The 27,013-nt window shown below is 46.1% G+C and overlaps 1 protein-coding gene across 1 annotated transcript in view; it reads right to left on the minus strand.

The window, feature by feature from the left end:
* Positions 1-27,013, minus strand: part of LOC147451194 (uncharacterized) — a 168,219-nt gene that overhangs the window by 119,422 nt on the left and 21,784 nt on the right. Inside the window, exons 5-8 of the mRNA XM_086520156.1 lie at positions 4,235-4,375; positions 4,019-4,149; positions 1,998-2,216; positions 1,659-1,879 (exon numbers count right to left, since the gene is read on the minus strand). Coding sequence (XP_086376282.1) covers positions 1,659-1,879; positions 1,998-2,216; positions 4,019-4,149; positions 4,235-4,375 — 712 coding nt within the window. The remainder of the gene's footprint in view (positions 1-1,658; positions 1,880-1,997; positions 2,217-4,018; positions 4,150-4,234; positions 4,376-27,013) is intronic.

Raw genomic sequence — 27,013 nt, forward strand, 5'->3', positions numbered from 1 at the left:
ATGACTGTGGGCTACTTGCAATTAGCTGGTGAATCCACCTACCACTCATCTTCCAGATCATCAACAAGGGATCATGGAGCCATATCTACACAATCTCCAAAGGGATCATGGACACCTTTAGCAATATATTACTCAGTCTACACTCAGTTTGCATTGCACCTTCAGATGCACTGTGGTTTCTGAATCTTGACACCTCCCTTGTATCTATTTCATTGACGCTGCATCTAGAGCTGAGCGTGCTGCCAGTCCAGTACACCCATGTATCTACTACAGAGTGAGCAGAGGTTCAGCTTGCTTTCTACTACTTCATAGGGTGCTGGGCTCTCTTCTTGCTGTCTGTTGTGTTTTTTTCTTGACTTACTGTGGTCGTGTGCCAGTAGATTTAAGTGAATTAAAAAAATCACGATTAGTGTAAAAAAAATGTATGCATACATGTTGCACGTAGTGTGGCACCAAGTTTCATCTACTTTTCTTGAACACTTCCAAAAGGTTATCCCAATTGATTTGGAATAATCACTTTAACAAAATACCTTGTCTAATTAGTCAGATAAAGAGACTTCTCTATAAGGTAATTTATTCCTCAATCTATCTTAGAGGCGCTAGAATTGTCTCTGATACATGTATGCTTTATTGAGTACCTTATCTATTATTGCTCGTTTTCCCTTGCCCCATTCCGCTTACAGGTGACCCACTGCACTTGAGAGCATGCTATGCAATTGTGCTCAGTATCAAAAACCAAACTACATAATCAGCACCAAAGAGTAGTGAGATTTGATTACTGCTCTGGAAAACCCTCTCCCACATGCTTGGTCCGTGAAGCACTTTATGTCATTTATGTACATGAAAGATATGTCGGAGAAAACGGTTATACTTGTTTAAGCCTGAAGTACTCCTGATCTCCTTACCAGAATCTCTGACCCCAAGAACATGTTTTATATATAGCAATGTTAGCCCATATTATATTGAAAGGAATCCCCAATGCCTGCAATCATTGTGGTGGTCTGCCTCAAGAAAAGGTGTCAAATGCTTTGAGGAAATCCACAAAGTAGCAATACAGCCTCTTACTCTTTGCCTCTGCCTACTCGATGAAGGCTCTTGTGGTGAAAATGAGGTCCACTGTGGTGTACTGGTAAAGACGGCCAGCCTGTCCTCTGGCTCTCAGACTGTCCCTCAAGGTTGCATCTGTACATGGTATGAATAAGAGTGATCCACACCGTTTCTTCTGTATATTCCACGTGTCTAGTTAAGAGGGTTTTTTTTTTCCATAAATGCACGAGGGGAATAAATCATTGACTCCATATGTGGTTCTTATCTCTTTGCATAATGGTTCGTCAGTTTCTTCAATGGCCTTTACTAATGTATAAACATAACTGTCGAGCTTCTGATGCCCATAAAAACGTATCTAATTATCTTCTTGAGATAGGCTCCCAGATTTTGCAAAAACCAACATGTTTGGCCATAATTATGTCTCTTTGAGTGCTAGCATGCAGGTAAGTGGTTGCATTTCATTGCTAAAAGACCTTTCTAATATAGGATCTCACTCGCCAAACATTACTCGACAAGGTTACCAAAAGAAGAAAAACCTTATGCTTACGTGGGTGAAGCAAAGAAGTTGATGAAAATGTACATTTAACAAAGGTACAGTTAAGATGAAGTACCAAAGCACTTTGACATGTGTGGCTGCACTGCCTGTACATTTCTTGTTTGAGCAAGAATCTCAAGAAGCTCATCGTTTGACAGGAAGTAGAACCTTGGAAAAGCCATTCTCTTTGTTTCAAGATAGTCCTCAAGATTTTTCTGAATCATCTCGAGAGTTTCATTACTTTTTTGAAATGTCTCTAACCAGCCATGTGTCAAACCAGCCTGTAATGCATTCGGTCTGTGGTAGAAATAAAACCAAGAGACAGTCAATTCAAAAAGCAATTGCATCCTGAAGCCTCAATGACCTTTCATGTGATGCTTTACAATAACTTTAGGCATGAAACAATTGCACATGCCTATCGTGGACCCGTTTCATAATGTCCTTCAATTGCTTGTCAACTGCATTGAACGCCTTGCTCTCATTTGGAAGCTGCCTTTGAATGTCTGGCGCGCAGAAGATGCATTCAAGGTACATCCACTGTTTCTGACATTCAAGCCATTCATCAAGCACTCGTCCAAAATGCTTTAACTGGTTTTCTAGCTTCTCCACCTCTGTCCGTATTCCAGCAACATATCTGTAAGGAAAACAGTAATGTTCAACAGACTCATTTCTCACATAGTGATAGTATTAGGATAATTAGCTACTCTACTGACAAGCAAGAAATAACTTAAAGAGCTATGATTACCAAATTTCTTCACTAATTACCTATAAAGTAACAAAATAGAGTACAAGAACACAAATTTAGTAAAAGAACGAGCAGAATACATGATATTTTGGAGGAGATATCCAGAGACATCTTTAAGGGGCGGCCCACTATGTGTCGATATGTTCTTCCTGCAGATATCTGTAGGACGCCAGACTTTTCTTCATCCAGAGAGTGCACCTATCATCAGATTCAGGTTGCAGACGCTACATGATATCTCTTGGACAAGGGAGACTGTCTATGATACCTTACAGTAGCAGCCGATGGTGAAGGCCAGCTATTACATGGATCTTAGACAGTTTGCAGATTTGTATGTAAGTCTAATTAGTGAAGCCTTGGGAAAGTTGGTTTGATCAGAGAAATGCTCATCTTCATACCTTTGTCTTTTGTAGTGGAGGACAAGTGGATTTCTTCCTCCCTCTCTTACGTGCAGGAGATACGCATCCTATTTTGGAGTACCATGTCCAGAGATGATGGAATGGATGTGGATGATTTTGGAGGCACAACACAAGGGTTTTGCAGTCCCTTGGCTTTTATGAGGTACTACAGAAGAGTTCTTATAACAGAGACTTTATATACTTTTGGTAGTTAGCACAATTCTATACGTGCTGCCATGAAGTGAGATTTCTTTGCATACTGCAGTGAGGAGCACCCACAGTAGAGAGCACGACATAGTTTTCGTGCTACAACTATAAGCTACAATAATCACAAGAAAAAGGTGTAACAAAGGAAATAAAACTGTAATAGGAGGCTACAATACTAAGAATCAGACTATAGAGGGGGAAGGGCACAATAAAAGTAGGGGTGCGGTTGAACTGTCGCATGGGTCTCTGCAATATTGTATCTATATTCTCCCTTGTAAAGAAGCCAATAGGCCTCAATTGATATCTTGTAGTGATATCCTAGAGCCTCCTCTATAATCGCTATCAGTACAATGGTCTCCCTCCAGACTCTAGGCCATCTTGTGCGCTGTATCTGAATGGCTCCATCCACTATGAAGATTCACAAGATCTTTGGTGGGTCAGCCTAGCCCTGCTGTCTTGAACTGCCCTCATGTGTCAGCGTGATGGTCTATAACCATAGCTATCAGTCGTCAACATACTGTAATCTCCTCTAATCTACCAAGGGTGACTCCCTACAGTTTTGTCATACCATAATCTCACTCACTCCCTCTCTGTAGCCTGCCTAATATTGACTCTTTAATTTATTTGTTAATCTGACTTTGTATCAGATACACCGCATTGTAACTTTCTGGTCTCATAGGTCACTTTGGCCTTTCGAAGACGTTAATATAACATTTCATTTCATTTCTCACTCCCTTTTTGTAGCATGCATTCTCAACGGTGATATATCACAAGAAACAAACGGCCGCAATTGTCTCTAATCACGAGTCACCATAATGGTATGGAGAAAAACTCAATCCCATCAAATAAATAAGGATGATATCCTCGCGTATCTTCGTAATAGGCACATTGACAACAAAGTGAGCCTCAATCTCTACCTCCTTTTTACATAGTCTACATAGCCTCACCTCTCCTTCTCCTCTACTTGCCTCAATCTCTGAAGGGTGTAAGGAGACCCTGAACTGCCCAATCACTACCATAAAGCTATGTCTATGGGGAACTACTTTCCAAATGATGTGTGCATATTCACAATTGTGACCATTGATGTACCTTGAAGATGTCACAGTACTCATTGTAACCATAGAGTCTTCTAATGCTGCGACAACATCATCCACGCTGCCCAAAACATAGACATCTTTTATTTCTTTGTACCCTTTTGTCATGAAATCAATTGTTGTCCACTGCAAGACAAACTTTCATTTTGTAATGGTGAACTCAAAGATGTTATTATGTCGAATGGAAGATATTGACTGGAGATTTTCTAACCTTATCTTGTACACTTTGTAAGAGTTCCTCCAATGTGGCCTCTTGAGTTGCTTCATTTGAGATGGCAGTTATTGCAGGTTTGTGCTCCATTACTTTAAGATCGAGAAGTTTTCCCAATGTGAAGGTTGCATTCCTTTCAAGCTAAAAGCACACTATATTACTAATCTAGTAAAGCATTATCTGGAGCAAATATTATTGAGGGAAGACATCTGAACTTTAAACAACATGTTAAGACGAAGAAACATTAAGCAGTTTAAAACTACCATGAGACCAGTCATCCAAGGATACTCTGTGTAATTCGGTGGCTCTATAAAATATAGATACAGAAGCGCTGAGTAGGAATTGGTAGTTAGAGCATTCAGTTGAAAACAACCCTTGGTGTACTCTATATGAGAGGAGCATTGGACTTTCCCTATTTAAAAAAGTAAGGACTTGAAGAGGACTGAGCAGGATCTTTTAAAAGATCAGTTATGTCACTTAGGGAGCATTTTTCCAGTTTTTTCAAGCACTTGGCAACAATAAAAGGCTGATGCTTACATGAGATGCCTTTCACTTGCACTTTTGAGGATTTTGATGAACTACTTTTGAGTCAACTTGTGCTCTGATACCAGCAAATCACTCATTGGACTGTGAAATAGACAACACACCACGACTAAACTGAAAAAAGTACTGAAACTAAAAGAGAGAACTTGTCACAAAGTGATGATGTGGGATGACCAACTGGAAGAGAAATGGCTGAGATGACGAGAGAAACTAAACGGACTAACTTGAGGAACTTCTGAAGCACCGCCCGTGGGGCTCGAAACCCTAAAAAACAGAAGCTTGAACGATTTTCGTGAAATGTGTTGGCATGCTGACGTGGCAGATTATACGTTTTGCTGATGTGGCAAGACTGTACAGATTCCAGGTTTTACGTTGTTGTGCTGACGTGGTAGGATTGTATGAATTTTCATAAATTACACTAGCAGCTCTTGCAGCTTTCAATGCTAGCTTTGGGGTTAACGTGCTTTTGAACTGATTGCTTTTGGGGCTCTGCTTTTCGGCATAGAGCCCTTGGGCCTCTCATTCTACAGAGCATCTAGACGCAGAGTTTGAGAGCAGAGGACCCTCAGGAGTTGTAGCTTGATGTGATCAATAATAAAGAAATACCGAAAGAGGCTCCAGTCTTCGGGGCCAATGCTTTTGGGCACAGAATTCCGCTGTGCCGTGTCGACTCTCTCTCTCTCTCTCTCTCTCTCTCTCTCTCTCTCTCTCTCTCTCTCTCTCCCCCCCCCCCCTTCAGATGGTCTTCAATGAAGGCGCACAATGGAAGAAGGAGAAAGAGAACCTAAACGCAGAGATACAAGCACATAAAGCGGACTCACAGACACTCAAAGAAGAAGTCTCAGCCCTCAAACGGGAGCTTTTGACAAAGCAAGTAGTGGACTAGAGGAAGGTGAATTTCAGCCCTCTGTGATAGAGAAAATCAAGGAAATCAAGGAGCATGTAAGGATGATCAAAGAGGAAGAGAAACTAGACGTCTTCATGGGCGGATACGATAACAAAGACACAGAAGAAGGTAGACGAGGCCGAAAAATGGATTGAGGTCGCCAAAAAAGTGAAAGGTAAGGAAGCTCCTTGTACACCGACGCTTATCAACATGACCCTCGAAGAGGAACAAAGAAGGCGGATGCGGGCTCTACATGTGAGAGTGACCGGCCTCAAGGACATAAAGAATGTGGAGAAAGAGGTCACAAGCCTCACATCCATGATGGGGGTGGAGAAGCCTAAGTTTGCACACAAAGGCATGGAGAGTAGGCAAGAAAAGTGATGGCCTAGGAGAGTCTTCAAATGAGAGAGCTCTCATACTACGCTTCCCCTCCTTGGAAGAGAAGAAGGAATTCTTGAGGAAGAGGCCTACTCTCAAGAAGACATGTATTTTCCTCAGCGATGACCTTACTCTCTCACAACTTGCACATATGAGAGAGGTAATGCCACAGATTATAGCGGCAAGGGAGAAGGGAAAGATAGCCTTCTACAGAGATGGTCGGGTGGTGATTGTAGAGCGGCGCGTTGCATGATGGTGCAAGACCTAGGGGACCACACTAAAGATTGCTACTTGGAATTGTAATGGGTCTATGAGGTTGGAAGTTGGTGCATTTGAGGACAGTTTTAGAGACAAGGACATTGTATTCTTCTTAGAGACTCACCAAGCCCCTGGATAAGTGATGCCACATGTGGTGGGATATAGATGGGAGATAGCCCATAGGACAACTACGAGATCTGAGCATGGGAGCAGAGGTTCAGGAGGGGTAGCAGTGCTATTTAGAGACGAGCTACATCCACTACTAAGCATGCTAGATACATGAAGGTGAGACTGAGAGCTGACACAGGTCGATTTCTATACATTGCCATATGTTACTTTCCTCCTAGTACGTTAGTATATGGTGTCAACTTGGTCGATTGTGACAACCCCTAGCTTATTCTTTTGGCTGCATGGCTGTGGGTTTACTTGGTGATGCTAGACCAAGTACATTTATCAAAGTGAAAATCAAAGATCCATATTTACATAACTTCTTTTTTGTTAAAGTGGACCCAGCCTACTCTTCTCTACACACTCCTGTAGTAGGCTACAGTGTCACTTTCACAGTACACAATTATTACAGTTAGTCTAGGCTGGTTCACACTGAACGGACTCTCTAGGCTGGGCAGTGATACATGGCAGCAGAGATACGGACTGGTCTAGTGGACATCGTGACCAGGTCACCACATGGCTGACATTTATGAGCTGTGGGTGGCTCTTTATGGTGGTACATGTGAGTAGTAGCTGTTGGGTCAGGATCATCATTTTCTTCATATATTATCTTTTAGGCAATCTAGAGGGAGTTGATACACAGAGCACGTCTTCACCATCCCTGCACATCTGAGCCTCGACACCCCCATTGTACCTGTGAGTCCTGGGCTGGAGCTGAGTGTGCTGCCACACCAAAGTCTGTATCAGTTCTTTGAGATAGTCGAGTCATTTGTTGTTGTTGTGTCTCTGTCTCTGTGAGCTCAGCTGTTGTCTATTGTTCCTTTGATTTCAGTCTGTTTGAGTGAGATTGTCACGCGCATTGAATTGAGGACCACCCACTGTAGAGAGCACGACACATTATCTGCGCTACAGGTGCTCTCAGTTTGGCGACCACGATGGGATCTCAAAGGAAGTCTCACTCTCTGTGGAGATAGTTTCACCTACTTTGCTTGCATGGTGTAGCTAGTCTTGGTCCAGTCCTCCTCGCCCTGGTCCAGCTTGTCCCTAGTCCTAGTCTAGCTCGTCCTCGCCCCGGTCCAGCTTGTCCCTAGTCCTAGTCTAGCTCGTCCTCGCCCTGGTCCAATCCTCCTCGCCTTGGTCCGGTCCTCCTCGTCTTGGTCCAGCTCTCAGCTAGGTGGTCTAGTCCTCACTGGTCCTGGTCTAGACCTGTGTTTGTTCAGCCCACAGTTAAGGGTCGTCTTGCCCTAAGCTTGGTTGGGTTGGTGGTCACTGCATGACACATACAAGGCGGTCAGTCGAGCGTCAAAGCGCGTTACTTAGCCCTCTGAAGTACTATAACAGAAGATGACCTTTGGTACCTAGTAAAAGTCCATCAACCTCATCACCCATACCTCCACATACGAAATCACTCATTCCTTCATCCGGTTCCTCATCTTCCAGCAGATCAGCTTCTCCAGTAAAGCTCTCTCCTATTCTGTTACAACAGGCTATTAAGCAACAGGCTCAGCAAGGGGGCATGGAGGCATTGGCTAGTGTTTTGACCAAGGTAAACATCAAGTTTCCTACCTTCAAAGGACTCTCTTCAGAAGATGCTGACGACCATGCAAGGAGGTTTGTATCTCTCTGTAGGGGTCGTGGTCTTAACAGAGAAGATGCTTATTTGGTACTCTTGCCATCCACCTTGGATGGCTTAGCAGACAAATGGTACAGCCAGTTTGCAGAGAACCATTTTGCAACTTGGGAAGCCGTAAGACAACAGTTCTGTGCAGCTTTCAGGCCAGGTGGCTACCAGGAGAAGGTGTTGGATGAGTTGGCCAACATGGTGCTCCAGCGAGAGGAGACTTTTGCAGAGCTTATGACTAAAACTAAGTCTCTGGTGGCCAAGCTTCCCCAGCAACCCGGTGAATTCATGGTTAAGAAGTGGGTGGAGAAGGCACTCCCAAAAACTTCTCACCAAAAACTCCGAGAGAGTCTCCGACCCGACGCCACTATGGAGGAATTCATTGCAGCTGCTACTAGGATAGAGGGGGCTAGGAAGCTGTTCAACAACTCCCCTCACATAGAGACTCCCTCTGTGTTTTCGGAAAGTAGTCCGGCTGATCCATTGACTTCTTTGCGCAGAGAACTTGAAGCCCAAAAGTTACAGAGAGCTCTTCAAGAGGAGAAATCAATCTCTATCAGACAAGAGAAGCCCCCACATCACGACGCTTTGGATCAAATAAAGAGAGAGCTAGAAGAGCTTAGGTCTTAGCAGGAGACTAAGGCTATGGTATGGTGCAGCTCATGCCACTCTCTAGGACACCCTCCAGAGGACTGTCCCCTTCGGGTTTACTACCACTTCTGTGAAAACTCTGGTCATGAGGACAAGGATTGCTACTACCTCAAGGGATTGCGACAAATACAACAAAGTCTTGGTCCTACTCTTCAACAAGGGCCAGCCTCTGCATCCAACATGGTCTCTCCATGTGGCCATCCAAACCACATGCCATCTTTATTGTCAGCCCCTCCAATGCAAGGTATGCAGAGCACTTTTCCCTCTTAGAGCTTCTACCACACCCATGCTCCCTCCCCACCTCACAGCTTCTATGCCTCCACCTCCAACTCCATGGAGCAAGGACCACCTCGTCCTTCGACTCGTCCATTGAATCGGCCCATTTTGTGCTACAGATGCGGGGAATATGGTCATTACCAAAGCAAATGCCCTCTGCTAGAAGGGTCCCCTCCCTGCCGTCTGTAACAGACTTGGACACTCCAAGTCAAGAATCAACCGCGACAGCACCAAATAACCACTTCAAAACAATTCACAAATCACAATAGATTTGCACTGGCCCGGCGTAGTTCCGTGCCTAGAGATATTGGCCCCAAAGACTGGCGCCCCTTTCGGTATTTCTTTTTTATATTAATCAGATCAAAGTACAAGAGTGTGGCTAGGGTTTCACTCTCAGACTCTGCGTCCAGATGCTCTGAGAAGTGAGGCCCTCACCACTAATTTAAAGGTTACAAGGGATGCCTAAAAGCAGAGCCCCAAAAGCTTTTAAAATAAAAAAGCATCAGTTCTCACTCTCTCTTAGAGAGTCTTTTCTCTTTTTTTATTAAAAACAAGCAAAATTCGCGTCGCTCATCATTTTCGTAAAAAAAAGAATTATTATTATTATTATTTTTTTCAGCCTCCGCGATTTTCGAAAATTAGGGTTTCTGGCAGAAATTAGGGTTTGCAAGAATTTTACGGTTTTCGCTGTCCGCCATATTAATCAGATCAAAGTACAAGAGTGTGGCTAGGGTTTCACTCTCAGACTCTGCGTCCAGATGCTCTTAGAAGTGAGGCCCTCACCACTAATTTAAAGGTTACAAGGGATGCCCAAAAGCAGAGCCCAAAAAGCTTTTAAAATAAAAAAGCATTAGTTCTCTCTCTCTCTTAGAGAGTCTTTTCTCTTTTTTAATTAAAAACAAGCAAAATTCGCGTCGCTCATCATTTTCCAAAAAAATAGAATTATTATTATTATTATTTTTTTCAGCCTCCGCGATTTCCGGTAATTAGGGTTTCTGGCAGAAATTAGGGTTTGCAGGAATTTTAGGGTTTCTGCTATCCGCCACGTCATCACTTTGTGACATACCCCCCTCTTGAAAGCATTGTAATCGACCGCGATTACGCCTGCAAAACCGACAAAAGCCATAAACCGTCTTAGCAAACACTAACTGTTAGTACCTACGTACTAGGAACACACATCTAGCACATGTACAAAATCGACAGTCACATCACACGACATCACAGGACATCACAAAACATCACAGGACATCACATGACATTCAATATTCATTCGGATCTTAGACCATGATTTATCGACAATGTAGCTAGCAATCACATCTAGGTACAATCGAGACCTCAGCGATGTCCGATCGACTAACCCCTATTGCAACCATGTCTATTCGAGATCAATCAGACTAAAATGTTGCAGTCATTTCGGCTATTAGTTCCTGCACTCACAAGAAGTCAAGAACAAATCAGTATCATTATCAGGAATTCCATTTCATAAAGTCATCCAACAGAATATTGCCAGCTCTCAATATCCCTGAAGATCAAAGAGACATCAGTGACTTTAGTATCAAAATCGAGGCATCTGTTGACAAGGGAGCGGAGTGACTCCCCTCTTGTGCATCCCACTGCACCAGATCTCCGGCCAAGCTGAATTTCTGGATTCTGTTTGGAGTAGACTATGCTAAACCAAAACATCGAGGTAAAGTTTCACAATCCGAGCAGTATCTGCTAGGTCCTCCTCCTCCATCCACTTTGCATCAAATGCAGGAAAGTTCTTGAACTTAACCAAGAACCGCCTTCGGACTTTACCTTTCTTCGTATCATTATGTGCCAAAATCTGTTCAGGAACAAGGATCTCCTCGTTTTCTTCCACTTTGGGTTGCTCGTCAGGCTCCCCATCATCAGGCACATCACCCTTAACAGGTTTCAAGAGACTCACATGCAATGCATTGTGAATCCTCCAAGTATATGGCAGTTTCAATCGGAAGGAGACATCATTTATCTTGTCAGTGATCTGGAAAGGTCCGTAGTATCGCATACTAAGCTTTGGAAAAAGCCTCTCCTTTCCCTTTTTCTTTCTTAGGTGTGCCTTCTCAAAAGTAAGAGCACCCAATCATCCTCCTTCAGTTTCAAGTCGCGACAATGGCGATCCACTGCCTTTTTCTGCCGTTCTTGAGACTCTTGCAAAGTCTCGCGAACCTTGGCAAAAGCCGTATCCAAATCTCGCGAATATTCATCCGCTTCAAATATCTAATCTTTCGTGCTCAGGAAGCATGGAACCTTCGCAGCACTTTCAACAATCTCACATGGCATCTTCCCCGTCGAAGAGTGTATCGTGTTATTGTAGGCAAATTCCACCAAAGGTAAGTTCCTTTCCCATTGAGTCTGCTGATTCGAGATACAAGACTTCAATAAATCTAAAATCACTGAATTGGCAATCTCAAAGTGCACGTCAGTCTGCAAGTGGAACGATGACGAGAACTGCAACCGTGTGCCAATGTTCTCCCAAATTGCCTTCCAAAACAAACTCATAAATCTGGGGTCTCTGTCGGAGACAATCATCTCAGACGTGCCATGTAATCGGAAAATCATCGTGATCATTCTGTGTAATCGGGAGATCAAAAATGAAATCCATTGCAATACTTTCCCAGGGGTGGGTGGGTATGGGTAAAGGCCGTAACAATCCCTGTGCCTTATGCCTGTCAAACTTGACCTTCTGGCATACCAAACAACTGTGCACAAACTCTTCCACATCCTTTTTGAGTCTCGGCCCAAAAGAAGTATCTCTCTACTCCTTTCATGGTGGTAGCAATGCCGCGGTGACCCGTAAAAGGTGGACAGTGGCATTCAGTCATAACCTTATCCCTCAACGGCTGTGTAACGCACAACATAGTCTTTCTCATCAAGTAGCCTTCCCGAAGGGGGTATCCCGCTACTGTCTCCCCATCCCGTATCCGTGTGAAAATATCTGCAAAATCTGTATCTGTGGCATACTGATCGACCATATCCTCGAAGCTCCTATGATATATCGCGGAAACAACCAGAACCAACGGTTTTCGAGACAAAGCATCTGCCACCACATTCTTTTGTCCCTGCACATGGACAATCTGGAAGTGGAACTGTGACAAGATGTTCGCCCACCGCATCTGCTTTTCCGAAAGCTGCTTCTGTGACAAGAAGTAGCGCAAACTCCGATGGTCTGTAAAGACAGTAAAATCCGCTCCGAGTAGGTACTGCCGCCACTGAGTAAGAGCATGGATAACCGCCAAAAGCTCTTTCTCATAGATCTGTGCTGTCATCTCCGGCCTAGAGAACAAACGCCTCTCGTAAGCTATGACATGGCCTTCTTGCATCAAGACCGCACCTAGACTACGACCACAAGCATCACAATATACTTCAAATGACTTCTGCAAGTCCGGCAAAGTCAAAATAGGTCCCGTAGTCAATTTCTCTTTCAATGTCCGAAAGGCAGTCACCTCTGTGGGTCCCCACGAAAAAGGTACTCCTTTCTGTGTCAAGGTATGCAAAGGGGAAGCAACCTCTGCAAACTTTCGTATGAACCGCCTGTAGTACGAACACAGTCCCAAGAAGCTTCTAACTTCATGGACATTCCTCCAATCGGGCCAATCACGGATATTGGCTGGGTCCATTTGCACTCCTGCTGCTGTTGACACAATGTGTCCCAAAAAGTGTATCTCTGGTAGGAAAAATTCACTTTTCTTTTTGCATTAATCACTAACGTGTGATCTCCTAATTCCTGAAAGACTTTAAGCAGATGATCTTTGTGTTTTGCCTCATTCTTGGAGAAAACAATGATGTCGTCAAAGAAAGTGCCAACAAATAGCCTGTACTCTCGAAAAATCTTGTCCCCATCATCCGGTTAAATGTCGCAGGAGCATTGGTTAAGCCAAAAGGCATCACCAAAAACTCAAATAACCCAAAAGTCGTCCGAAAAGCTGTCTTGTAGACGTCTCCCGACGCTATCCTGATCTGATGATATCCACTCTTCAAGTCAATCTTGCTAAAGCACGAGGATCTCTGTAACCTGTCGAGTATATCATCGATCCTAGGAATTGGAAATCTGTTCTTGATGGTGATTTTGTTGAGATCTCTATAATCGATGCACATTCTCCAAGATCCGTCTTTCTTCAAAACCAACAACACTGGAGAGCAATACGGTGAAGTACTAGGCTGGACAAGACCCTTTTCCAAGAGGTCTTTCACTTGGTTCATAATCTCTTCATTCTGTGCTCGGCTCACACGATAGGGTGGCCGGTTCGGTGGTGTACTACCAGGTATCAGATCAATGGTATGATCTTCAGGACGAGAAGGTGGTAACTCTCCTGGCAGACCTTCTGAGAAGCAATCGGCGTGAGAGTGTAGAAAATATTGGCATTCTTTATCAAGTTTAGACATATTTGTCCCATCGTCATCACTCAACTCTTTCATAAAGATCGAGTAAACAAACAGACTGGATTTCATTAATTTTGAAATGGCCGAAGCCGATACAATAGGGACAGACTCGCCCTTCAGTTTAATATCAAGTACAATTGTTCTGCCCTTTTCTGTAGTCAAAGTCGCTTTTCTCGCCCGATAATCGACCATGGCGTTGTTCTTGTGGTACCAGGGAATCCCTAAGAGAACATCACAACCCTCCAAAGACATTATGAAGAAGTCCTCATTCCCCAAATACCCCTGACAATGCAACCGAAGTTTGCCAATGACAAGTGTAATGGCTACGTCCCTGCCGGGTGTCGCTAGAACTGCCTCTGCAAGTGGTCCCATCCGATCGGGAGTAATCTCGAGCCGCGCCGCCAATTCCAGTGAAATGAAGTTGGCCTTGGCTCCTCCATCAAAGAAAATCAGGGCCTCTTGATCTTTCACCTTGCCCCAAGCTCGGCAAAGTTCTGTACTCTCATCCATGGTGTCGGGATCAGTACCCACACAATCTGGAACCAGTCTTGTTTTCATCTTGCCTTTTCGTACACGGCCCTCAGCTGCTCTCGAACTCTCAGGCCTTTCGTCGTCCTTGTCATTTTGTTCTTTCTGTGCCTTTTTAGGACACTTCGCCAAAACACTTCCCCTCTCTGATGTAACGAGTCCGCTCCTGAGGAGTAAGTCTGGGTCGTGCATCCTTTTTGTCTGGGTTGCTCTTTCTTTTTCTACTTTCATTCCCAAAAGACTGTCCGGTTCGTTGTGTCGTGACCTCATCTGTGGGGTAGGTCAGACTGCCAGAGTGAATTGCAAAGCCCCGCTTCGCATGACTCATCAACTCCTGAATAGAAGCTGACTTCTGTTCCAAGCAGTGGTCTCGGATCTCTGTAGGTAGACCCAATGTAAACCGCTCAATCTGTTCTCTGAACGAGATCTTCTCGAATGAAGAGGCAGGTAGAAAAGAGTTCCAGAATCTTTCACAATAAGAATTCACTGTATCGCTCTTGGTCATCCGGAGATGGTTCCAAGCAGCTCGTATATCTCGCTCAAACTCTTGAGTCAACCAAGAAGAAATAAAAAGCTTCTTAAATTTCCCCTTAAGAAAAGAGGTAGCTCTCCGAATCTTGGAGTACTCTGAATAGCGTCCTCCCGCGAAAGCGATGTCAAACTACTGTATAAAAGACAAAGCCTTAGAAGCATCTGAGTATCCTGAAAAAGTATCAAACTTGATCGAGTGGCCACCTTCCTTAAACTCTCGGACTTTCTTGCTTTTATCTTCGAGAAAGTCATACTGGTTGGCTTTGTAAAAATTCTTCTTGTTCGCATAAAACTTTCCGTCATCGGAATCTGAGCTATCTGTAGACGAGTCCTCACTAGAACTGTCAGTCTCTGGGCAAGATGTAGCCTTCTTCTTGCCCTTTCCGAAGCTTTGTTTCTTGCTTCGCTTTTTACCTTTTCTGTCTTCTTCGCTCGAATCTGAAGAGCTAGAAGAACTGTCAGAAGAAGAAGAAGAAGAAGAACTGGGTACTCGTTCAAATCGAACACGCTTCTTCTGTTTCTTTGCCTTGTCAAATGTCGACCGACGACCCAAATATCCCGGAAAGCCAGTGCCTTTCTTCTGCTTTTTGCCGTGCTTTTTGTCCTTCTTTTGCACGTCGAAAAGCTGAGCAATCCGTGCATCAACCACGTTCTCCAATTCCTTCTCCGTATAGTTCTTGGAGACAGAGGACTTCTTGAGAGCGGGTTTCGGGAGTGGTTGTGGTTCTCTGCCACTTTGTCTGTACCTCTTCCAAAGAGGTCTGGTTCATATATTTTGCCATCTTCGGGTCCTTGGCAAAATTGAGCATCATCTTTGTTGCATCATCAATCAATTTTCGACGCTCCATCTCTTGCTGCTCCATTGGAGTAGGCCTAGGCGGGCCATACTCCGTGCCTGAATCTTCGTTGTGATCCCTGCCCGCATCTCCAGATGCAGAGGGAGTCGACTGATCATTGCCTGAAGCCATAGGTGCCGCGGAAAAAAAATTCGGGGATCGGATTTCCTGTAGAAGAGAAATCGGCCGTGCTCTGATACCACTGTAACAGACTTGGACACTCCAAGTCAAGAATCAACCGCGACAGCACCAAATAACCACTTCAAAACAATTCACAGATCACAATAGATTTGCACTGGCCCGGCGGAGTTCCGTGCCTAGAGATATTGGCCCCAAAGACTGGCGCCCCTTTCGGTATTTCTTTTTTATATTAATCAGATCAAAGTACAAGAGTGTGGCTAGGGTTTCACTCTCAGACTCTGCGTCCAGATGCTCTGAGAAGTGAGGCCCTCACCACTAATTTAAAGGTTACAAGGGATGCCCAAAAGCAGAGCCCCAAAAGCTTTTAAAATAAAAAAGCATCAGTTCTCTCTCTCTCTTAGAGAGTCTTTTCTCTTTTTTTATTAAAAAAAAGCAAAATTCGCGCGCTCATTATTTTCCAAAAAAAAAGAATTTTTATTATTATTTTTTCAACCTCCGCGATTTCCGGAAATTAGGGTTTTTGGCAGAAATTAGGGTTTGCAGAATTTTAGGGTTTCTGGCAGAAATTAGGGTTTTTGCTTTCCGCCACGTCATCACTTTGTGACACCGTCATTGCCTTGAAACGAAGGATCACTACTGTAAGGATTGCCCTAAGCATCGTGCAGCCACGGTTGCGAATCTAGGGCAAAGCCAAAATGAGTTTACTTTTCCCAAGCTCAATTTGATAGCAGTTAGCACCACTCCTCAACCACCCCCTTCTACCCACGTGGTTAACCCTTAAAATAAGTCGCAGTTGGTACAAGAGCCATCGGGTGTCCTCACTCGGGCCCAGAGAGCTGCCCTCGGTCTTAGTATTCCAACACGTTCAACTCCCCCACCATTCTCCGAACAGTGGATACCCTGCCTTCCGCTGCTGACAAGCCATCACCCAGTGGCAAGCAAGAATCCAAATCTTTGCTCTCCGATCTGGATGAAGCTTTCTTGGGAGTAGTTTCCGATCTACAGAAGATCAAGGTACCAGAGAAACAACAGGTAGAAAAAGAGAAGCTTACAGCTGAGACAATCTTGAAGAACACCTTCCAACAAGTGTCCCTCTACGACATGCTGCGACTAGATGCGAGTTTTCGAAGTGACACCCTTGCTCTTATTCAGTCACTTTACCCTGGAGCCGGGCCTAGTAGCGGGCACCTCCCAGTGCGACCATCAGAGTCCTATATGATATCCAATCCCACTGCTCCACTCACGGATTATAGAAGCGCTCGCCTGACAATATCCGTTTTGGATCGGCAATTCTCAGGAGTGAAAATGGATGGTGGATTGGGCATCAACCTCATGCCCATGTTCACTATGTTAGCTCTAGGTCTACAACCTACTCGCCCTGCTCCCTTCACAGTTACATTGGCCGACCAGCGGACAGTCTACCCAGTGGGCATAGTGGACAATGTGCCACTGTAGGTACAAGACTTTACTTTTAACTTGGATTTCGTTGTGGTTTGTCTTCCCCAGGTTGAGGGCGGATTTCCCTTGCTCATTGGAAGACCATGGCTGCGACACACTAAAGCACTTCATGATTGGGGAAACGATGCCATGTGGATACATACTTCTGGCTCCTCGATGCCACCCATTCTCTTAGAAGGAGGTATGGATCCCGTGGTGCAGCAAGTTTCTTTGTCAATGGAAACCAACCCTGAACAAGAACAGCCTACTCCACTTGACGGGTGAGACGAGGATCTGTTGGAGTGGTTGGATGCTACCAAATCTCTGCCTTGTTATGGAGTCTGTATTCACTCTTTGCCTGAAGGTACAACCTCTTCCAATGTTTCAACAGTAACTAAACCTAATGAGCCATTTGAGCCAGCTCAAAGGTTGAAGGTCACAGAAGTTACTCTTGACGCGCCCTTGGTGGAAGCCTTTGATTTTGGCGAGCCTATAAAGAAGTATAGAAGCGGGAAGAAATCTCCTCTACAGGAGTTCACACCCCCTCGAATATCAGCCCCATTGGTGTCTGCTTCCCCGACCACGACAAAGCTCTCCTTGGTGTCTAGAAAACCCCCTTCACAGAGCAGGTCCTGCTTGATGAATTTCCTTCTCGTGATAGTTTGCTACCTCTTCGCCCTTTCCCAACTCCCAACTCGCCCCCCCTCTCTCCCAACTCGCCCCTACCCACCCCTCTCTTGCCCTCGCCCTAACCACCCCCTCTCACGCCCTAGTCCCTCCCCCTCGCCCCCTACCCACTCGCCCTCGCCCTAGTCCCTCCTCCTCGTACCCCCTCGTCCCTAGTCCCTCCCCCTTACCCCCTCACCCCTCTCTTGCCCTCGCCCCTACCCACCCCCTCCCATTGCCCTCGCCCTAACCACCCCCTCTCTCGCCCTAGTCCCTCCCCCTCGCCCCCTACCCACCCCTTGCCCTAACCACCCCCTCTCTCACCCTAGTCCCTCCCCCTCACCCCCTACCCACCCGCCCTCGCCCTACCCTCCCTCTCGCCCCCTCACCACCCCTCGCCCCTACCCTTTCCCCTCTCGCCCCTATCTAGTGCAAATTCACCCCCTGCCCCACTCACCCTCACTCCCAACTTGTCTGCAGGAAATATTTGATTTGGGTAAGCTGGAGATGGTCAACAAACAAAAGGGGGAGAGCAACTTTTTGTAATCCGATCAGAGCAGAGCCTTTTGGCTGTTTCCTTGTGGCTTTCAAGCATTCACTTGGTTGCCATCCCGTTACTGTTAATGCTTTTCGTTCTGTCATCGCGATGGAGCTTCACCTTATTTGCTGTGTTGCTATAAATGCTTTTCGTTCTGTCATCACGATGGAGCTTCACCTTATTTGCGGAGTTACTCGAGCTTATGATCATCCCTCTTTTCGAGACGAGTGCAAGGTTCATCTGCAAGTATGGACCAAGTCATTTTCCTCTCACTATGGTTAGGGACGATAAAGATGTGCCTCTTTGCAATGGAGCCTCATTCTGTTTTGCTAATTGGGATTCTTTGACTATGTAATCATACTGGGTTCCTGCCTATTCAAAGGTTTAAGGCGTTTGCAAACAGTGCAGTGTTTTTAACTCCACTTTTTGAGGCATGTAAGGTCATGGTTGGGCCTAGCACCTACTTCACGAAAGATATACGGATGCAATACCTCGTGGTTTTTTTCACAGTTTTTTCAGTATTCCTCTCACTGGGACGGTGAGCGGTCTTGTGGCGGGCAACCTGTAGCAGGCTACAGTGTCACTTTCACAGGACACACAGTTAGTACAGTTGGTCTAGGCTGGTTCACACTGGACGGACTCTCTGGGCTGGGCAGTGACACGTGGCAGCAGAGATACGGACTGGTCTAGTGGACATCGTGGCCAGGTCACCACATGGCTGACATTTATGAGTTGTGGGTGGCTCTTTATGGTGGTACATGTGAGTAGTAGCTGTTGGGTCAGGATCATCATCTTCTTCATATATTATCTTTTAGGGAGTCTAGAGGGAGTTGATACACAGAGCAGGTCTTCACCATCCCTGCACATCTGAGCCTCGACACCCCCATTGTACCTGTGAGTCCTGGGCTGGAGCTGAGTGTGCTGCCACGCCAGAGTCTGTATCAGTTCTTTGAGATAGTCGAGTCATTTGTTGTTGTCTGTTGTTGTTGTGTCTTTGTCTCTGTGAGCTTAGCTGTTGTCTATTGTTCCTTTGATTTCAGTCTGTTTGAGTGAGATTGTCACGCACATTGCACTGAGGACCACCCACTGTAGAGAGCACGACACATTATCTGCGTTACAACTCCATTCATAAGAAAAACCAATATAAAATTTTAGCTTTCAACAATCTTTAACAACTCTAGGTGATTGTATCATGGTGATGGTGGTGCCGAGCATTGGATGTGGCCATACGAAGACTCTTGCTATTGACAGGAGATTTCTCTCACTCAATCTGAGTCCTATTGCTGTCGATGTGGCTACACTTATATCACGGGATGGTTCTCTAATGGTGGATTGTAGGCTTCCGGGAGCAATTTTGGGTTGCTTCATTGTTTCGCATGATGGATGTGGGCATGCGTTTCTGAACAAATGAGATCCTGTAAAGTTCACCCAAGCAAGCCTAGCACTAACTCTTCTAGCCCCTACCCACCCCACTCACCCCTATCTAGCCTACCTACTCGCCTCTACCTACCTTTTGGTCATAGGTCATTTTGGCCTTTTGAAGACGTTAATATAACATTTCATTTCTACTCGCCCCTACCCACCGACCTCGTTCCCTCTCAACCCCCCCCCCCCCCCCCCCCCCCCACACACACACACACACACACACAACGAGCCCCTACCCACCCCGCTTACCCACGTATTTGAGGTTCAACCACTTATGGCGCTCTTCTATGCTTTCTTTTAGATAACCCAACAATGCTTGAAGTCCAGCATATGTGTTCAATCTGGGCGTTGTCCTCAGGGTTCTTGATGATAGCTTGATAAATACTGATGCTAGACTGGCAGTTATAGTTGGTCTTGGGTTCACACTGAGTGGACTCTCACCTAGGCACTGACACATGGCAAACACACAGGTGATGGTCTACTGGACACTGTGGCGAGTTCACAACCACCCGAGTTCAAAGACAAACATAGCTGGACTATCAGGGATATTTTGCTAGCACTTGGGTGCTCTTTATGATTGCATATATGCCTAGTTGGTTTTAGTCGTTGGATGCATCATGATTCATACTGTCTAGGCGTGGAGAGTCTCGTGTCTTGTGTCCAACACCACACATCTACACTCTCCCTGTACATTGGAGCCTGAACTGAAATTAAAAGAATGTACCTTCATAAGTTCAGAATAGTCTGAACTCACGAATTATAAGAGGGAATAAAGCACTCATAATACTATAAAAGCAAGGGACACACGAAAAGAAAAGAAAAACAAAAACAAACAAACTAACTAACTAAATCACTTTGATTGCTTCGAAACAAAACTAGATAAAACAAAACATTATTAACTTAAAAATGTTTTCAGAATGAACTGCAAGCGGATGCACTCACCCAAGAGAAAGAGTAATCGCCACAACCGCACCCGAAGTGTCAGTCTCTAAATGTGGAGCCATCAAATCAATGGTGGAACCCTGCGGCTGGACTAAACGCTGTTGGGCTCTGATGTCTAGCCTCAACACCCCCATTGTACCCATGAGTTCTGGGCTGGAGCTGAGTGTGCTGCCATGCCAGAGTCTGTATTGGTTTCTTTGAGTTAGTCGGTGTTCATGTTGTTCAGGTTCCATTGCTGAGTCTTGTTGTGGTTACTCTGTTATTCATTGTCTTCTGTATTTTCATTCTGTGGAGTGAGATCTCAAACACATTGCACTGAGGAGCACCCACTATAGAGAGCACCAACAAATTATCTCCGCTACATGTGCTCTCATTTTTGGCATGCCCGGTGGACCTCAACGGAAGTCTCACTCCGTGGAAAGTCGTGTCGAGAAGCTACTGAGTTTAAGCTCTCTGTATTGGTCTATTGGTTTCGACTAGGTTGGGTTGCTTCAGCTTGGTCCAGTCTAGTTTCACCTCAACCTGCTTTGTTCTAGACCTCCTTGTCTAGTCTCTCATCCTGGTCTAGTAGTCTCTCGGCTAGTCCTCTTTCGTCTAGGTCTAGCCAAGTGGTCCAGTCACTCGCGTTGGTCTAGTGGCATTTGGACCAGTGTTCAGTAAGTTACAAGTCTTCGTGCCCAAAGCTTGTGTGGTGGGCTTCTGGTTACTGCATGACACATACAAGGCAATCAAAAGAGCGACAAAGCCCACTACTAAGTCCTTTGAAGTACTACCAAAGCAAGCGTCAACCCTTCGTGCCAAGCAAAAGTCCACAAGCCCCATTACCCCTACCTTCCCCACAACTACCTCCATTCCCTCAACCAGTTCTTCACCTCCCAGGTCACCTTCCCCTGTAAACTTCTCACCCACGGTGTTACAACAAGCTCTTGAGCAATAGGCGCCTGCACAAACAGCCATAGAGGAGCTCACTAGCATTCTCGCTAAGGTGAATATCAAGTTTCCGACTTTCAAGTGTCTCTCCACCGAGGATGCCGACGACCATGCAAGGAGATTTGTTTCCCTCTGCAGGGGTCATGTCCTCAACTGAGAAGACGCCCTGCATGTCCTCAACCGAGAAGACGCCTACTTAGTACTTATCCCATCTATCTTGGATGGCTTAGCAGACAAATGGTACAATCAATTTGCACTTTACTACTTGGGCCACATTAAGACAACAATTCTGTGAAGCTTTCAGACCAGGGGACTTCCAAGAGAAGGTTCTGGATGAGTTGGCCAACCTGGTGCTCCAGCCCAAAGAGACTTTTGCAAAGCTCATGAGAACAAAGTCTTTGGTCGCCAAGCTTCCTCAACAACCAAGTGAATTCATGGTTAAGAAGCGGGTAGAGAAAGCTCTTCCCAAAACGTACCAACAAAAACTCCGAGAGAGTCTCCAACCTAACACCACTCTGGAGGAGTTTGTCGCAGTTGCTACTGAGATAGAAGGAGCTAGGAAGCTGTTCACCGACTCTCCTCAAGTAGATACCACCTTAGTCTTTTTAGAAAGTCCCTCTGATCCTTTAACCTCTTTAGGCAAAGAACTAGAAGCCCTAAAGTTACAACGAGCTCTTCAAGAGGAGAGATCATTCTCTCTTCGGCTAGAGAAGCTTCCACATCAAGAAGCTTTGGACAATATCAAGCGCGAGTTGGAGGAGCTCAAAGCTCATCAAGAGACTAAAGCTATGGTTTGGTGTACCTCCTGGCGTTCTCATAGGTATCCTCTACAGGAATGCCCGCTCTGAACTTACTATCACTTCTGTGAGAAGTCCGGCCATGATGACAAGGAGTGCTACTATGTGAAGGGACTGCGACAATTACAACAGAGACTTGCCCAACGCTTCAACAAGGCCTCGCTCCTGCATCCCATATGGTCTCTCCTTATGGTCAACCAAACCAAATGCCAACATGCTGACAACCCCTCCTATTGTAGTGAGAAGTCCAGCCATGATGACAAGGAGTGCTACTATGTGAAGGGACTGCGACAATTACAACAGAGACTTGCCCGACGCTTCAACAAGGCCTCGCTCCTGCATCCCATATGGTCTCTCCTTATGGTCAACCAAACCAAATGCCACCCATGATGACTACCCCTCCTATTGTAGTGATGCAAGGTATGCAAAGCACCTTTCCATCTCAAAGTTTTTATCATGCTAGTGCCCCCTCAGGTCCTCACAACTTCTACACCTTAGCTGCCAACCTTGTGCAACAAGAGCAAAGACCACCTCGTCCCCCACTTCGCCCATCCAATCGCCCCAATCTATGCTACAGATGTGGGGAGTATAGACATTACCAAAGCAATTGTCCCTTGCCCGAAGGGTCTCTGCCTTGCCGTCATTGCCCTGAGGCTAAGGATCACTATAGTAAAGATTGTCCCAAGCAACGGGCATCCACCTCTTCCAACCTCACTTAAAACCAACAAGAGTTCACATTTCCAAGATCAACCTGATTGCGGTAAGCACCATTCCTCAACCATCACCTGCTACACATGTGGTTACTCCTAAGGATAAGGCGCAGCAAGTGGAGGGCCTGCAGCCAACCCGCCAACTCCCTTCACAGTTACATTGGCTGACCAAAGGACAGTCTACCCAGTGGGCATAGTGTAGCAGGCTACAGTGTCACTTTCACAGGACAAAGTTAGTACAGTTGGTCTTGGCTGTTTCACACTGGACGGACCCTCTGGGCTGGGAGTGACACGTGGCATTGGCAGGGTACCGACGGTGGTCTAGTGGACATCGTGGCCAGGTCACCACATGGCTGACATTTATGAGCCGTTGGTGGCCCTTTATGGTGTTACATATGAGTAGTAGCGGTTGGTCATCGGTAGGATCTTCTTTACCTTTGGTCCAACATCGTCCTCGAGAGTAGTGAGTCTATACACACAGCACGTCTTCACCATCCCTGCACATCTGAGCCTGGACACCCCCATTGTACCTGTGAGTCCTGGGCTGGAGCTGAGTGTGCTGCCACGCCAGAGTCTGTATCAGTCTTTGAGATAGTCGAGTCATATGTTCTGGTCTGCTGTTGTGTCTTTGTGAGACGCACACTGCACTGAGGACCACCCACTGTAGAGAGCACGACACATTATCCGCGCTACAGGTGCTCTCATTTTGGCGATCGCGGTGGGACCTCAACTGAAATCTCACTCTATGAGGTGCAAATCTTGAAGCTAGTTGGGTCTATCTAGCTTCGCCTACCTTGCCTAGCTTCGCCGACCTTGCCTTGCACTGTTCTCCTCTCGCTTGGTCCAACTGTTCTCTCGCCCTGGTCCAACCTGTCCTCGTCCCTGGTCTAGTTCTCCTCGACCCTCGTCTAGACCTCATCCTGGTCTACCCTGGTCTAGACCTCGTCCCTGGTCTACTAGCCTGGTCTCGTCCCTGGTCCAGCCTGGTCTAGTCACTTGCCTGGTCTAGTAGAGTCTAGACCAGTCTTCAGCCAGTTCAAGGTCTTCTTGCCCAAAGCTTGGTTGGGTAGGTGGTCACTGCATGACACATACAAGGCGGTCAATCGAGCGTCAAAGCGCACTACTGAGCCCTCTGAAGCACTACAACAGAAGACGACCCTTGGAACCTGTTAGAAGTCCATCAACCTCATCACCCATACCTCCACATACGACTTCAACCATTCCTCCCTCCGGTTCCACATCTTCCAAATCACCTTCGCCACTAAGGCTCTCTCCTATTCTGCTACAGTAGGCTACTGAGCAACAGGCTCAGCAAGGGGCCATGGAGCCGTTGGCTACTGAGCAACAGGCTCAGCAAGGGGCCATGGAGCCGTTGGCTAGCATTTTGGCTAAGGTAAACATCAAGTTCCCTACATTCAGAGGACTCTCTTCAGAAGATGCTGACGACCATGCAAGGAGGTTTGTATCTCTCTGTAGGGGTCGTGGTCTTAACAGGGAAGATGCTTATTTGGTACTCTTTCCATCCACCTTGGATGGCTTAGCAGACAAATGGTACAGCCAATTTGCAGAGAACCATTTTGCAACTTGGGCAACCTTAAGACAACAGTTCTGTGCAGCTTTCAGGCCAGGTGACTACCAGGAGAAGGTGTTGGATGAGTTGGCCAACATGGTGCTCCAGCCAGAGGAGACTTTTTCAGAACTTATGACCAAAACCAAGTCTCTGGTTGCCAAGCTTCCCCAACAACCAGGTGAATTTATGGTTAAGAAGTGGGTAGAGAAGGCGCTTCCAAAAAGTTCTCAGCAAAAACTATGAGAGTCTCCGACCCGACGCCACTCTTGAGGAGTTCATCGCAGCTGCTACGCGGATAGAGGGGGCTAGGAAGCTGTTCACCAACCCCCCTCTGTGTTTTTGGGCAGTCCTTCTGATCCTTTATCTTCTTTACGCAGGGAACTTGAAGCCCTAAAGTTACAACGAGCTCTTCAAGAGGAGAGGTCCTTCTCTCTTAGACAAGAGAAGCCTCCACATCACGCATTGGAACAGATTAAGCTCGAGCTAGAAGAGCTCAAGTGTCAGCAAGAGACTAAGGCTACGGTTTGGTGTAGCTCATGCCGCTCGCCAGGGCACACTCCACAGGAATGCCTCCTTCGGGTTTACTGCCACTTCTGTGAAAAATCTGGACATGAGGACAAGGATTGTTACTACCTCAAGGGATTGCGACAAATCCAGCAAAGTCTTGGTCCTTCTCTTCAGCAAGGGCCAGCACCTGCATCCAACATGGTTTCTCCCTGTGGCCATCCACACCATATGCCACCCTTGCTCACAGCCCCTCCTATGCAAGGTATGCAGAGCACTTTGCCCTCTCAGAGCTTTTCTAATACCCATGCTCCCTCATCTCCTCAAAGCTTCTATGCCTCCACCTCCACCTCCAACTCAATGCACCAGGAGCAAGGACCACCTCGTACTTCGACTCGCCCTTTGAATCGGCCCATTTTGTGCTACAGATGCGGGGAAGGGTCCCCTCCCTGCCGTCATTGCCCCGAAACGAAGGATCACTACAGTAAGGTTTGCCATAAAATTCGTGCATCCACGGCTTCGAACCCAAGTAAAAGACAGAATGAGTTTGCCTTTCCCAAACTCAACTTGATAGCAGTGAGCACCGTTTCTCAGCCGCCCCCTTCTACCCACGTGGTTACCCCTCAAAATAAGCCGCCCCAGTTGGCAGAGAGCCGCTCTCGGTCTTAGCATTCCAGAGAGCCGCTCTCGGTCTTAGCATTCCATCAAGTTCAACTCCCCCACACATTCTCACACCAGTGGATACCCTGCCTACAGCTGTTAACAAGCCATCCCCTAGTGCCATGAAAGAATCCAAATCTTTGCTCTCCGATATTGATGAAGCTTTCTTGGAAGCAGTTTCCGATCTGCAGAAGATCAAGATACCAGAAGAACAACAGGTAGAAAAAGAGAAGCTTACAGCAGAGACAGTCTTGAAGAACACTTTCCAACAAGTGTCCCTTTATGACATGTTGCGGGTAGATGCAAATTTTAGAAGTGACACCCTTGCTATTATTCAATCACTTTATCCTGGAGCAGGTCCTAGTGGCGGGCACCTCCCAGTGCGACCATCAGAGTCCTATATGATATCCAATCCCGCTGCTCCACTCACTGATTATAGAAGCCCTCGCCTGACAGTGTCCGTTTTGGGTCGGAAATTCTCAGGAGTGATAGTGGATGGTGGATCTGGCATCAACCTGATGCCCGAGTTCACTATGTTGGCTCTAGGTCTACAGCCTACTCGCCCTGCTCCCTTCACAATTACGTTGGCCGACCAGCGGACAGTCTACCCAGTGAGCATAGTGAACAATGTGCCTTTGCAGGTACAAGACTTTACTTTTAACTTGGATTTTGTTGTGGTTCGTCTTCCCCAGGTTGAGGGCGGATTTCCTTTGCTCATTGGAAGACAATGGCTCCGACACACTAAAGCACTTCATGATTTGGGAAACGACGCAATGTGGATACAAACTTCTGGCTCCCCGATGCAACCCATCCTCTTAGAAGGAGGTATGGATCCAATGGTGCAACAAGTTTCTTTGTCAATGGAAACCAACCCTCAACAGGAACAGCCTACTACACCTAAACGGTCAGACGAAGATCTGTTGGAGTGGTTGGACACTACCAAATCTATGCCTTGTTATGGAGTCTCTATTCACTCTGTGCCTGAAGGAACACCCTCTTCAAATGATTCCACAGTAGCTAAATCTAATGTGCCACCTGAGCCTATGAAGAAGCATAGAAGCAGTAAGAAATCTCATCTATAGGAGTTCACCCCCCCTCAAACATCAACCCCTTTGGTGTCTGCTTCTCCGACCAGAACAAAGCTCTCCTCTGTGTCTACCAAACTCCCTTTACAGAGCCAGTCCTGCAAGATGAATTCCAAGATCATGATAGCTGTCTTGCTCATGATAGTTGTGTGCTCCTTATTTGCACCTATCTACCCCTATCCCCTCGATCCTATACACAATCTGAATGCCCACATCCTTAGGGTTCACAGTTGTGGCAAAGAGATCATCAAGAGCGCCGAACATTGTTGTTCCCATAATCTACAAGAGAGTCACCAA

This window comes from Adiantum capillus-veneris, chromosome 9 (assembly GCF_014529385.1).
Source record: "Adiantum capillus-veneris isolate H3 chromosome 9, ASM1452938v2, whole genome shotgun sequence".
NCBI classification, from domain to species: Eukaryota; Viridiplantae; Streptophyta; class Polypodiopsida; order Polypodiales; family Pteridaceae; genus Adiantum; species Adiantum capillus-veneris.